Source organism: Neofelis nebulosa, chromosome 2 (genome assembly GCF_028018385.1).
Source record: "Neofelis nebulosa isolate mNeoNeb1 chromosome 2, mNeoNeb1.pri, whole genome shotgun sequence".
Classification (NCBI taxonomy): Eukaryota; Metazoa; Chordata; class Mammalia; order Carnivora; family Felidae; genus Neofelis; species Neofelis nebulosa.
This window is the reverse complement of record NC_080783.1, coordinates 33,138,000-33,153,343: the sequence shown is the minus strand read 5'-3', so window position 1 is coordinate 33,153,343 and position 15,344 is coordinate 33,138,000. Positions and strand designations below refer to the sequence as shown.

Genomic DNA, 15,344 nt, shown 5'->3' with positions numbered 1-15,344 from the left:
AAATATACCTCATAAGGTTTTTTTAAAAAAAAACTTGTGGGATACAGAAAAAGGGAAATTTTAGCCTTAAAACACAAAAAAAATAATAAAAGAAAATAATAAAGAACTAAAATTAATGAAACAGAAACAAAGATTCAATAGACAGGATTAACAAAACCAAAAGTTGATTTGTTGAAAGAATAAATAAACCTTTAGCAAAATTAATTAAGAAAAAAAGAAAAGGAACAAATAAACATTTGGAATTAAAAAGTGGATATAACTACTGATACAGCAGGTTTTAAAAGATTAAATAATGCTACAAATGAATGTTAAAACTACACCAATATCCATTATATTTCATTTGGAACTTTAAAAAAAATGTTCTCTACCTGGGTACTGGATTATGTATACAGAAGTAGCTAACTTTTGGAACATACATTTGAAGCTATGTTAAATATAGAATTCCATAATTATTATGGCTTCTTAAATTGTTTTTCAGTACGATCTGTATTTACGTGTACACTTAAAAATGCCTCTCACATGGGGCACCTGGGTGGCTCAGTCAGTTAAGTATCAAACTCTTGGTCTCAGCTCAGGTCTTGATCTTGGGGTCATGAGTTCAAGCCCTGCATTGGGTTCTGTGCTGGGCATGTAGCCTACTTGGTAAAAAAAAAAAAATAAATGCCTCTCATATTTACTGTCACCTATCCTGTGCTATGTAGTTTATAAATATTATCTCTAGCCCTAATGTCTCTGTAAGGTAGGAGTATATGACTCCTGTTTCAGATGAGAAAAATGAGGTATAAATGACTTGTTTTAAAAAGCCGGCACTCAAACCCTGATTATTCTGGCTCCAAAGCCACACTGATTGAATATATATGATTGTATATATAACATGTATTTATAAAAAAAAGAAAGTATGAATTTAAATGTGAGGAAGAGCTTGAAACTTAATTATACAACTATGAAATAAATGTCTACATTAGAAGTCCTTATCTTAGAGAAATTAAAAATTCCCTTAAGAAAACAAGTAGACCCTCTGATTAGGTACTCCTAGAAAGCTAACTCACTGCTGAGCATAGCCTCCAGTCCCACATGACCAGGAAGCCTGCAATGAGACCCTGGGAAGTTGCAGGGCATATCCTATCACCCACCCACCCAGAGAAGCAAGTCAGCAGCACCCCCCAAGCTGGAAGCATAACCTGCAGCCTACCTCACTAGCAAGCTCTAATGGTAACCCTGGGGAACATCACGGCCCAGCTTACAGCACTGCTTAGCAGCAAACTCCAGTCTATAGCTCTGCTTGGCACTGGAGCCCAGCTGATGGCTGGGCTATGCCCAATTGTTGAGTACAGCCTGCAGTCTCACCCAGGCAGGGAGACCAGTCAGTGACCATACCCTCTGTGAAGCAGAGCCTCAAGCCCTGCCCAATGGAGTACAGCATGAGGCCCGCCCAGCTAGGAAGCATGGCTAGCAATCTTGCCCAACAGCAGAGCACAGCCACCATTCTGCCTTATTTAGAACTGAGCCTCTGCAGTTCTGCCGAATCACAAAGCACAGGCTGAGGCCACATCAGACCATGAAGCCCTGCCTGCAACCCTGCCTGAATGAAGAGACTGGGCAGTGGCACCATTTGGCCAAGGAGCATACCCAGTAACCTTGCCTGACCAGAGATGACTGTGAAACCCTGCTTAGTGACCCTGCCTGACCTCAGAGCACAGCCCTACCAGCCAACAGCACCGCTTAAACACACAATAGAGCCAGTGGGCCACCCCCACCTCAGCATGAACAGCAGCTTCACCTAGTCAGAGACAACAAACCATTATAATTATGTTGTCGAAAGTCAAAGATAGAATTTTGAAAGTAACAAGAGAAAAGTGACTTGTCACATATGAGGGAGCCCCTATAAGACTGTAAGCAGATTTTGAGGGAAAACTATAGGTCAGGAGAGAGCGGTAGGATATATTCAAAATACTGAAAGAAAAAACTCAGCAAAGCACACTATACCCAGCAAAGCTCTCTTTCAGAAATGAAAGAGAGATAAAGCCCTTCCCAAAGAAATGGAAGCTGAGAAAGTTCATCACCACTAGACCTCCCTTACAAGGAAGGCTAAGGATAGTCTACAAGCTGAAATGAGAGGATGTTAAATAAACCCCGTAAAACTGCATGAACGTATACAACTTGTTGGAAAGGGTAAATATATAATCAAAGGCACATTCTGTAATATTGGAATACTGGTGCATAAATCACTTTCTACTCTAGTTGTTTTGGTTTTTTTTTTAATGTCTATTTATTTTTGAGAGAAGGGAGAGCACGTGTGCACGCACAAGTGTGAGTAGGGGAGGGGCAGACAGAGGGAGACAGAATCCAAAGCAGGCTCCAGGCTCTGAGCTGCCAGCACAGAGCCGACATGGGGTTCGAACTCACGGACCAAGAGATCATGACCTGAGCGGAAGTCAGACACTTAACCGACCAGCCACCCAGGTGCCCCTTTCAACTCTAGTTTAAAAGTCAAAAATAAACCTTAAAAATAACTATAACTATAATAATTTGTTATTAGATACACAATGAAAAAGATGGAAATTATAATATTAGTAACCTAAAAGGTGAGGGAGAGAAATGCATAGAGTTTCTATATGGTATTGAAGTTCTTATCAGCTTAAAATAGGATATTATTTCACATAAGCATACAGAATGGAATATTTCTCAGCCATAAAAAAGAATGAAATCTTGCCATTCATGACAATACATGGGCCTAGAAGGTATTATTCTAAGTGAAACAAGTCAGACAGAGAAATATAAATACCATATGATTTCCCTTATATGTGCAATCTAAAAAAAAAAAAGCAAAACAAAACAATAAATAGAGACACATAAATACAGAGAACAAGTGGCCACCAGAGCAGAGTGGGGTGGAGGCATAGGCAACATAGATAGCAGGGATTAAGAGGTACACACTTCTAGTGATAAAACAGCTAAGTCACAAGGATGGAAAGTACAGCACAGGGAATACAGTAGATAATATTATAATAACTTTGTATGATGACAGAAGGTGACTACACTTAACATGGTGAACATTTTGTAATGGACATAATTGTCAAATCCCTGTGTTGTATACTTGAAACTAATGTATGTCAACTATCTTTCAATTAAAAATATATAAAAAAAAAAACTAGGGAAAAACATTGTGACATTAGTGCTGGCAATGATTTTTTGCAAACGACACCAAAAGCACAAGAAACAAAAGCAAAAATAAAGATGATATCAAACTAAAAATCTTCTGCACAGCAAAAACACAAAAAATAACCATAACAAAACAATCAACATTCAAAAACCCAATCACATTTGCCTACAGAATGAGTAAAATATTTGCAAACCATGTATCTGATAAGGGGCTCCTATCCAAAACATGTAAGGAATTCAAACTCAATAGCAAAAATAAACAAACAGTAACAGTCTGTTTAAAAAATGGGCAAAGAACCTAGATACACATTTTTACAACCAAAGAAGAAGACATATACATGGCCAACCATACATGAAAAGGTGCTCAACAACACTATTCATTCATCAGGCAAATACAAATCAAACCACATTGAAATATCACCTCACACTTTTTAGAATGGCAGTCATCAAAAAGACAAGAGGTAACAAGTGTTGGACAGGATGTGGAAAAAAGGATGTGTACTGTTGGTGGGAATGTAAATTGGTGTAGCCACTATTTTAGAAAGCAGTATGGAAGTTTCTCAGGAAGTTAAAAACAGAAATACTATATGTTCCAGCAACTCCACATCTGGCTATATATACAAAGGAAATGAAATTACTATCTTGAAGAGGTATCTGCACCCCCATGTTCAATGCAGTATTATTTACAACAGCCAAGACATGGAAACAACCTAAGTGGCCATCACAGATAAATGGATAAAGAAAATGTTATACATGTACATATATAATAGAATATAATTGAATGTTATTTGGTCTTAAAATATAAGGAAATCCTACCATTTGCAATAACATGGATGAACCTGGAGGGCATTATGCTAAGTGAAGTAAGCTAGAGAAAGACAAATACTGTATGATCTCACTTAAATGTGAGATCTTAAAAAGTCAAACTCAGAACAGACTGGTGGTTACTAAGGTCTAGGAGGTGGAGAAAATGGGGAAATTTGGTCAAAGGGTACAAACTTCTAGCCATAAAATTAAGTTCTGGGGATCTAAAATACAGCATGGGGACTATAGTTAACAATATACTTGACAGTTGCTAAGAAAATAAATGTTGTATGTTCTTGCCTCCACAAGATATATAGTAATTATGTGAGGTGATGGATGTTTTAATTTTATTGTGATAATCATTTCAAATACATCCATCTATCAAATCACACTATACACCTTAAACTTACACAGTGGTATACATCAATTATAACTCAATAAAGCTGAGGAAAAGAAGCTAACTCAAAAGTGTACAGAAGAGACTTATAAAATGACTTAATATGTTTTCTAATTGAATGGATATTAATACAATCTGTTTTAAAAGGTTGTGACAAGCTGTTTTGACATTTAAAATGTGGTCATTTCATATTTTAATGAATTTACCATCTTACCTGGTTTACTTCCCAAGCTCACTTCCTCATCTGACAAAACTAACCTAAAGTAAAAACCAAAAAATGCAAAGAATTTGGTTAAAACACACTTGGGATTCATATTCTACAGTTTTATATGGTTAAAAAAATGTTTTTAACTGAGATGACATATAAAATAGTTGTCCAGTAGATAGATCTCCTAAAATCTGAGGCAAATGTCACTTCTTCTCTAGATCTACATAGACCATGAAAATAATCCTCCATCCATTATTCTTTTAACAACATATACTGAGTGCTGATGAAGCACCAGGCACCATGTTCAGTATTACAGGCACTGTGCTAAGTTAATACATCATAAAGAATGTCTATCACCGAAGTCACTGAGTATAAGGTTTAGTTTTCAAGTACTGAAGGGTTTGCTCAAGAATACTTGAAACCTAAATAGAGGGAATGAAGAACTGCAGAAAAAATGTAGTACTCTATTTTGGAACAGGAAAGTGATGTTTGCAAAAGAAGATACATTTGCCTAAAATGTTCTCGGTAAATACTAATTTTGGATATTTATATCATCCATCTGGGATGATTATGAAAAATCAGACAAAGAAATTGAACATAGATTTAGGCATTATTCCTGGGGTGTAACCTCACAATTCTAGTATTGAAGGTTGTTTTTAATAAATCCTTAAAGATCCTTAAAAATCATTACAGGTATCCCCTGCTTTTTGGAAGTTTGCGTTATGCTTCTTTGAAAGACCTACGTTAGCACCTGTCTTTGCTAACTGAAAGAAGTTCGAAGAGGATTTTTGCTTTTACAAAACAGGCAAAAAGCAAAAATAGCATTAAGTGTTTATTCTGCAGGGAGCCCTCACAGAGGCAGTGTGCACCCTGAGCAGCAACAGTAGCACCACCAAGCTCCTTCCCTGGGAACTACACTCAGCATCTCAGTATTAAGCCACTACGAACTGTGTGTGCATCTGTGCTTCACCTCCATTTATTTTGGGTATACCTTAGCAAGATGTGCCCTAGGGTGTCAGATAAACCTAAGAAAGGTTATTTTTTGGATCTAAGAATACTCAAAACATTTTCCACAAAAATTAATGGTAATTGCTTCCTTGCCTCACACTGTATTGGCTTATGAAAAGTTTCATTGGAACACTCTCAGATAGCAAGGGAAACCTATATGGTATTTATTTGCAAAAAACACACACGCACAAATAGAGCAAATATATACTAATGACTTGGAACAAAATTTCCAATGACCGTATATGTGCATGATTCTTTAAATAACTTGGATGGAAGAGAAGGTAAAAAGCTTTGGAATCTGTTAACTCAAAAGGAAGCTTTCAGAATGGTGAATATGCATGAGAGGATTGTGAATAAAACTTTGATGAAATGTGATAATGGAAAAAGTTTACTAAATTAATATATTTAATGTAACATGATTTTAAATATCAGTGCATAAGTAATAAGTTTCATCTATAACTATACATTTGATATTTATTTAATCTACATCCTAAATTGTTTATATATTCAAATTAGGCAAAGAAATTTGTTTGGATTTCCCCATAAAGAAAAGAAGGAAATGCTTATATTCTGGATCACCTTCCACTCAACAATATACGGTTTGTCACTGTTCTGGTCTTATTTCTGGGTTTGTTATTATACTCAGTGCAACCTACTTCAAATGAGAAGTAAACAAAGGTAAGATGTAATAAAAGGGAAATAGGCAAAATGAAGGATGTGCACAGCAAGAGCCCCCCATTTCCAGGTAACCAGACCCAGTCCCATTTGTGTTGCTTTGGAGACAGATTTTCAATAGCTTCTGTTTCATAGCTGCTGGTACCTGTCCCTTTCTGTTTCAAGTTGCCCCTTCTGGGTTTCACTAGGCAGAGGTTCTTAATAAAAAGCTCAGTCTCCCCAAATACAGAATTTGGAGTTATCACCCTAATCTGTTCTGTACTCCTATCATCAACTTTGCCTACCATGTTAAAAATGGGGAGGGGGTAGATAAGGCTTTAAAACAAATGTTTAATATTAATTGGAAAATGGGGTGCCTGGCAGGCTTAGTGGGTAGAGCACCCAATTCTTGATATCAGGGTCATGAGGTCAAGCCCCACATTGGGTGCAGAGCTTACTTATAAAAAAAAAAAAACTTTAAAAATATTAACTGGAAAAATGACACAGAAATAAATATTCAATAGATTGGAAAAGAAATAACTCTTTCCAAATATATCATATAACAGTATCTAGGACTTCCATAACCCCATACTTCTGCCTGCTTACTTATTGAGGTTTTCAGTGAGAGAACTGTTGTCTATTTGTTCTTCTTTGTGGTCTTCAGTAAGCTTGCTTGGAGTGTCTTGTAGTTGCTAAGGATAAGAAATTCAATGTTAAGTAGATGGAATCTGTTTCTCTCTTTGTGCAAATGAGATGAGAATAAAAATTCTAAAGAACAACATAAAATAGGGATAGTTCTGAAGTAGGAGTGAGAGATATGGGAAATGTATGATAATGCAATTTGACCTGGGCCCTGGGTCCCCATTTATCCTGGCTGCCAATGACAACCACACAGACTATAACATGGGCTAGCAACAAGCTTCACAAGTTTGTGATATGCCAAAGAAGACTTACATGTGTTACTAACTTCTACTGCAATGCTTTAAATACAGCTGAAGATTTTCAACTTCATCTGAACAGAAATTACATGTTAAATTTGCCTAAAAACATAGTATGCTATCCAGTGAAGCATTAATATAGAAAAAGTAAAGAAAAAAAACATACACACAACAAAAACATAACGACTAATTCAAGGGTATCTATTAGACTGGAAGATGCTATGTCAGAACATGACTTAAATATCTACACCAAGCCCCAGGAATATACAGCTGCAAGAGGTCAATCCATCATAGATACTACATCTAGCTTGAGCAATCTCAACAATAACATTTTCAAGCTCTATTGAAAACAATACAGAGTGATAAGGTCAAAGGCACTGAAACCCAACCTACCAGAATTAAATGATTACCATAGTGTGACTCTGCTGGATAAGCCATATGCAAAGGTTGACAGAAAGATATACAAATGTTAAAAGCATTATAATCAAAGCCCAAGAGTACCTTTTACATGTAGGTATTACAGAAAGAGCTGATCTAATATAATACAGTAGTCTCTTCAGCTGCAGTCACCCATTATTTTTGCATCATGAATTACATCTATGACATGAGTGTAAAAGTAAAGCAAGGAAATTTTTCTTTAACTTCTAAAATTGTTGGGTAGGTACTCTGGTTGTTTTTGAAAACCAACAACCATTTTCCATCACTTGTTCCTCTTAAGTTTTTCTTTTCCTTGGCTTTTTCTTACCTCGTTTACACTTTGATTTTCTTTTCTCTTGCTCCCTCTTTCTCTCCCCACCCCAATATCTTGAGCCCACAAGCAATATTCTCATGTATTTGTTTAGTGTTTCTGGTAGCACTTGGAATCAGGGAAGTGCAGAAAAATAACTGGCTGAAGGAGTGTAGAAAAATGTTTCCCATGTTTTGTAAATTCAAAATTAGGCTTAGCACAAAATAGTTTCAGTGTTATCTAAATGAAGTATAATATACCTAACAAAGGAACATGGAAACAAATGTACCTTGAGAGCTACAAAATCATATAGATGAAAGCCAGTACTGGCCCCATGGATCTGGGACATCAATTGAGCTGTTTTCTCCCAGAATCCAAGCAGCGTCCTCTGCAGAAAAAGAAAGGTTGTCACTACGGTTACGATTTTTTTCACTGCTATTTTTCCTCACTAGTGTAGTAGATGAATGGTTGCTGAATAACAAGCAGTAGGAAGTAAAATCAACTTCCAAGTTTGGGGAACAAGAAAGCAATGTAAATAGTAATTCTGCATAAGAACTGGCAACTGTATCAGCATACACACACATACACACACACACCTAACTGTATACAGCACTGGAAAGTACACTGGAATCAGCTGGAGAGTAATACTAGTGGATTAGAACACCTTTGGAAGAGTCCAAAAGAGAAATGTTAAAAGCACAAAAGACTGTATCTGTATTAAGGGTATATGTATAAATCTTTGTGTTGGTAAGCACATATAAGCCTTTATTAATTGGAGAAAAATAATATGCACCACTAAACTAGTCTTTCATTGAGGGCTCAAGAGACTCACCGAAAAAAAAAAAAGTGTTCTTCAGCTAATTCAAGTAACTGGACATCTTCCTTGCTGCTTCAGAGTTCCTATTCAAAGTGAGAGGGCTGAGCAGAGATAATAAAAGAGAACTGAACTAACAGCTGTTGCTTTTCAGGCATATGCTACATGGATTGCCAGATACTTTTATTTTCAATTGCATCCTTTCTTGACTACTGAATTCCATCCACAGTACTGCACTGAATCAGGAAGATTTCCTACAAGCAGCAGTGAATGTCCATTCCCTTTAGTTTATTATTCTTAAGTAAATACAGTTCATTTTATTTTGCCATTTAAAAATACAAGTTAATATCGGTACCTGCTACTAATTAACATCTGACTTATTCACTGTGTGCCATTTATGTGTGATCTGGGATAACAGAAGCACAAGTGAGAGACTGCTGATATGAAAGTGCAGAATGAAAAGAACGCACGGCCTAGCATGAGAACACAGGTTTTCAAGGCCAACATTGCCGTTTACTTTAATTCTCATAGGGTTTCACTTTCCTCAGCTATGACAGGAAAGTTTTACACTTTTGGACCCCAGCATCTTTGCTTCAAATGAAACTGTATGTAGAAGTTCAAAATGGAGTAGCTCTGGGGAACCAGGCAGGCTGTGAACCCTGCCTCAACACTTCCACTCAAACCTAGATGGCCCCTAAATCTCTCCTAGGACCCCAAGGGGAATAATGTGAAGATACAGGAGTAGGCAATCCCTAAGGTCTTTTTCAGTTTAGAATTCTATGATTCTCTGTCATAACCTCAGTAGGTCAATTTTCAAAGTCAAACGAATTTGATTAATTATGCAATTTTTTATATCCGTTAGACAACTTTTAAAAAGGAACCTCACCACTCATCGTTTACTGCAAGGACATGCTGACCATGGAGGTGGGTACCTGGTAGGTAGTGAGTGAATGAGATAACATATTGCAGCGACTAGCTCCAAGTAAATCCACTTTCTGACAAACATCCATCTTTAACTTGTCGAAAGAAGCTTTGCTATTTCTCACTTGGATCTGTACCTGCAACCACAATAATATTTATTATTATTACTGATAATACAGGTATAAATATACCATAAGGGTTCATGGTACATATTTTCAGACACATGAAATAAAGAAGATTAATTCCGTCTCCTTGTATTATTATTTCACGATTACTGGTAAGGATTTTGGCTATTTTTAGTAACTGAAGGAGATTCTTTCCAGCAGGTATCTTTGTGCTGAGAAAGTATGCAATGATAAATGGAAAGTGCATAGTTAAGAAGAAAGACCCCTACAGACTCCAAATAAAAAGAAACATCCAAAACTACTGATAGGTAATATTTAGCTAATAGAAGAACACATGGAAATGAAACAGTTAACGTGTTGAGAAGCATTAATAATAACTCTGAATCATGGAGATACATTTATAAATTAAAATAAATGCCTATCATATTTCTTATACATAAGGTAAATCACATGTCATCAAGTAGCATGAGTATTCAAATGTAAACATACTAATTTATTCATTCAACAAATATTTATAAGGTGTCTATTATGTGCCAGGCACTGGGATATTGTGCGTGAAAAAAACAATGTTCTTTCCCATCATCTCTGAGTGAGGAGGCACAGGAAAAAGCAGCAGTAAACAAATATATAAGAGCATCTCATGTTGCAAAGATAACATATAAGTGAAAAGAAATGACTACTTTTGGGTAAGATGATTAGGGAAGCCTTTGGTGAGCTCATGCAAGATGTTTGAAATGGGACAGAAAAATGATAGGCAGGCCATGCTAAGATTCTGAGGAGAGCATTCCAGGCTCAGAGAAAAGCAAGGACAAAAGTCCTGGGTGTGGGAGGTGAAGAGCTTAACAAGCTTGCAGGACAATATGGAATAGGCTAGACCATATTCCTTCCTGGGGCATGGAAAGGGCTAGAGTCTAGAAAGTACAAGATGTGGCTGCACAGGCATCAGGGACAAGACTGTGCAGAACTATTTGGGTCCAGATAAGTTTAGAATGCACTTTCTTTTTTTTTTTTAATTTAGGTGTGGGGCGCCTGGGTGGCTCAGTCGGTTGAGCATCCGACTTCGGCTCAGGTTATGATCTCGTGGTTCACGAGTTCGAGCCCTGTGTCAGGCTGTGTGCTGACAGCTCAGAGCCTGGAGCCTTCTTCAGGTTCTGTGTCTCCTTCTCTCTCTGTCCCTCCCCCACTAGTACTCTGTCTCTTTCTCAAAAATAAATTTAAAAAACAATAAATAATAAAATTTAGGTGAAATTCAGGTAACATAAACTTAATCATTTAAAAATATATAGTTCAGTGACATTAGTGCATTCAGAATGTTGTTCAACAACTCTCTTGGATTGTATTCTAAGATTATAAAGGGGAAAGATAACAGGTTGCTGTGGTTTATACAGCTGGTATAAAGTTTCCATCAATATTAAATATGATTTGTATTACATGTACTCTAAATATTTATGAAATGAAGGACTGAATGAATTTTAGTATTCATGTATGGTGAACTTGGGGGATACAATTCAAAACTAGTTTATTTAGGGGCGCCTGGGTGGCTCAGTTGGTTGAGCGTCTGACTTGGGCTCAGGTCATGATCTCACCACTCCTGAGTTCAAGTCCCACTTTGGGCTCTGTGCTGACAGCTCAGAGCCTGGAGCCTGCTTTGGATTCTGGGTCTCCCTCTCTCTCTCTGCCCCTCTCCCACTCATGCTCTGTCTCTCAAAAATAAATAAACATTAAAAAAATGTTTTTAATAAATAAATAGTAGTTTATTTAGCAAAAACATAAGTCCATACAGTTACTTTAAAAGTCTGTGGTCAAGGGGAGCCTGGGTGGCTCAGTCGGTTAAGCATCTGGCTCTTGGTTTCGGCTCAGGTCATGAGTTCGGCTCAGTTCACGAGTTTGAGCCCTGTGTCTGGTTCCACACTGACAATGTAGAGCCTGGCTGGAATTGTCTCTCTTTCTGCCCCTCCTCCATGCACTCCCTCTTTCTCTCTCTTTGAAAACAAATAAACTTTAAAAAAAAGTTTGTGGTCAAACTATGAACTGTAGTAGAATAAAAATCTGATAATCACTTTTTCTTATAATAATCAATTTACCTGAATTTTTACTTAAATTATTTATTTTTTCCTCACTAATAAACTCTTTCTCTCCTGCAAACAAATCCCAAAAGTCCAGGGAAGCAACATTTATATTGTGAAAGGGATAAAAAAAAATAATAGAAAAGGTTGATGGGGTCGGGATGTCACTTAAAGATTAAAAAAAAAGTGTAACAACCTTTTGCACTTCAAAGATCTCCAAGCAACCAAGATTTTATAACATTTTTCAAAAACAGCCTGATATTTTAGGATCTTGATTAAATTATTCCGTGTAAATTCAATAGATTTGTGTACCAAGAAAAGGAAAGGATGCATTTTCATACTTTTCGGAACTTTTCCATTTGTTTTAGGGTGTCTGGGTCCAGTTCTTGGGATACGTCTTTCATCCACAGCAGAGCTCCTCTGTATTCTGTGCGTGCTTGCTCCATCCGATTAATTGTCATCAAGGTATCAGATACTGCCCTTTGACTGAATGTTGCTACTTCTTGCTTAAGACGAGAAAGAGGAGTATATAGGGCCAATCTAATGGCAGAGAGGTAAAAATCAGAGGGATGTACATCCCATAAACAAAACAAAACAAAAACAAAGGTTTAAAACAACCATATATTTTGGCTGTATTTAGTAACTGTTGGAGATTCTTTGCAGTAAGTATCTTTATGTTAAAAATCTGTAAAGTGATGATAAGTTCAAAATAAATAAGTAGAAAAAAATCCCCTCCACCTATAAAGAAGAAAAGTTCTAATGTACTCCTAAATAACATAATATCCAAAAAAGCAATAAAACAATTAAAATATACATATTTTTATATGCATGTGCCTCTGTTACATTAAACCACATTAAGGAGTTTAAATATAGGCTTAAAGCCTATTTGTAGGAATTAAGCAACCAGAATGTCAATGTTTAAGTAATTATTTTAAAACCAAATAAGTAAGAGGCATCGAAACAATTACATGCTGTATTTCTCTTTGAACCCTCTACTGGAATGATCAGTAACCTTTATAAATATGCAATTTTAGGTACATAGATCAAAACTGTCATAAAGACTACAGATTGAGGATGATGCAAAACTGTAAACCTTTGCTTGGCTGAAGAACAGAGTGCCTTGCCAGTAGCATCCATCATTTTACCAGCTTGTGTTGTATCCCGTTCTGCTTGAAACTTTAAAAAGAGCCCTAGTTCATTTTCTTCCTCTGATATGACTAGGAAAAAATTACAATACAGTTAACTGTTTTCTTTCATCATTTGTTAAAGACACACAGCTAAAATTCTCACAGCAATAATTCTCTATACATAAGAATTACTTGAGGGAAGAAGAGAGACTTATTTTAAAAATGCATATTCCCAAAAAGAAAAAAAATGCATATTCCCAGGGTCTATTTCCAGAGATTCTGATTTTACAGGTCTGAGGATCTGCTTCCCCTTACCCACAAGTACTCCAGATGGTTTTGATATAGTGAATTCATGGACCTTGCTTTGGGAAGCAAGGAGGGGGAAAGAAAAGATTCCAAAATGACAAAACCACAAATGCATTTTCAAATGTGCAGACATGTATTTTAGGATCACTGTCTCTAACAAAGTCTTTGTTTTCTATTTAAACTTAATCTTGACTCCCACCCTGGTTTCAGTATCTATGCTCAGTATCCCAGGCCCACAGACATCCATGGTTTTATTGCTGAAACCATAAAATTTGTCAGTCATGTAGTACATTACTACTCAGTGTTGTCCACTGACCAATTCCAGTCCACAGTCATTTGTTAACAGCCTGTAACAAGTACCGAAACGAAGAAACTGTTTAGAAGCTTACTAATTTGATGAGTATTTTATATCTGCTGAATCTAATAATAAAGTGTGCTTATATTTTGTGTGTCTTCTTTAATTTCATTTGTGTTGAAATTCACTTTCATTGTATTTTATAGAAGTGTCAGTTTACAACAAATTGAAAGTAAAACACAAAGCAAAAAAGTGGTCTTTGACCACAAAGTTTTGGAAGTGTGACCCTCTAATCACACACAGTAAGACTAATAAATGGGGAACCCATAAAGTATTCAAATTATTAGCTTAAAGTGAAAAATGACAAATGTCATGCCTAATTTCACCCTGGTTTACTGATGGAAAAACTGAAGTTAAAAACTGAAAGGGAAAGGGGTGCGTGGCTGGCTGACTGGGTGGAGCATGCGACTCGACTCAGGGTTGTAAGTTCAAGCCCCATGTTGGGCAAAGAGCCTACTTAAGAAAAAAAAAAAAAAAAAAGAAAAACACCTCACAAAACAAACTGCAAGGGAAGTCTCTCAGCACCTCTGAGGTGGCAGCCCGCTCACTTACTAGCTCCATACTCACACTGCTCCTTACTGTCACTTCTTTGTCACAAGGAACCATTCACATAATAGTTCAGTAAACTATTTTTACATTAAATCTTTCATTCTCAAAAATGCAAGTAAATTATTTATTTTAAAATGGGAATTACGGAATAGATATATAGGATTTCATACCATTAAGTCTTAGTTGATATTTCTCAACTATCTTCAGAAGTTCAGTGCATGTCTCTTGAATAGAGTGAAAAACCTTTGAAATATAAATTTTATTAGAACCAAATTTAAAGAATCATAAACATAAAATATCTGTTATAAGCACTTCAAAAGCAGAACATTTTCTTGTAAGTATTATGTTTATTTTCCTTGACTTTGAAGTACTTCCGTATTGGTTTTATACAGATGTAGAAAGCACTTTTAGATTCCCCCTTGAAGGCTGGAGAAAATGGAGATAAATACATGGGAGCTAATGAAGATTTATAACTGTGAAGTGTGTCCTTCCCTCAGCTCCAAACTATCTAAATAGCAAAAATGTAAATCCAATATAAACTGCATCAAATATTGTCAATTTCAGATGAAAAGAGTATAGATAACCTTAGAAAATGTTAACTCTCAATCTGGTTTTTCTACAATGTTATCCTAAGCAAACAGGTCAGTTAATTACCATAAAAACTAAATAATGTATTACAACATCATAAATAAATTACTTTTGGATTGTTTTTATTTGGAATTTTCCCTTCATTACTATTGTTGCTAATACCTAAAAGTAAAATAACCAGTAGACACTCATTTCAAAGTAAGCACATGAAAATTTGATATTAGGACACATTATACACATGAGGTAACTCTTCACACACATCTATAAATTTAGGTTTTCCCAGAGAGATGAAGTGTCATAGGTTTTAGGGTACAGTCGTCTTCCCACAAAGTCCTATGCCGAAGAATTGTTACAAGACTTTAGTTTAAAAAGACCTTTGCACTGTAGCATAGTCTTAGGCCCTAATCCTTTGATTATCAAATAAATTTCCAATATCACCACTGAGCCTAAATATTCACTCTCTGAAACAGTTTTGTTATTATTTAGATATATGATCAGACCTAAGGAAGGTTAGTGACAGACACTAAAATCTAAATGGAGGAGCAACTATCAACTTTCCACATAAGTTTAGGTATGTTTGAAATGAATTCGGTAT

At 36.1% G+C, this 15,344-nt stretch overlaps 1 protein-coding gene across 4 annotated transcripts in view; it reads right to left on the bottom strand.

Moving 5' to 3' along the window:
- ICA1L (islet cell autoantigen 1 like) overlaps positions 1–15,344 on the bottom strand; it is a 92,656-nt gene that overhangs the window by 47,958 nt on the left and 29,354 nt on the right. For all 4 annotated transcript variants that reach the window (XM_058708787.1, XM_058708797.1, XM_058708780.1 and 1 more), the window contains exons 4-10: positions 14,332–14,404; positions 12,918–13,041; positions 12,166–12,364; positions 9,645–9,770; positions 8,188–8,286; positions 6,840–6,925; positions 4,578–4,621 (exon numbers count right to left, since the gene is read on the bottom strand). In XM_058708787.1, coding sequence (XP_058564770.1) covers positions 4,578–4,621; positions 6,840–6,925; positions 8,188–8,286; positions 9,645–9,770; positions 12,166–12,364; positions 12,918–13,041; positions 14,332–14,404 — 751 coding nt within the window. The remainder of the gene's footprint in view (positions 1–4,577; positions 4,622–6,839; positions 6,926–8,187; positions 8,287–9,644; positions 9,771–12,165; positions 12,365–12,917; positions 13,042–14,331; positions 14,405–15,344) is intronic.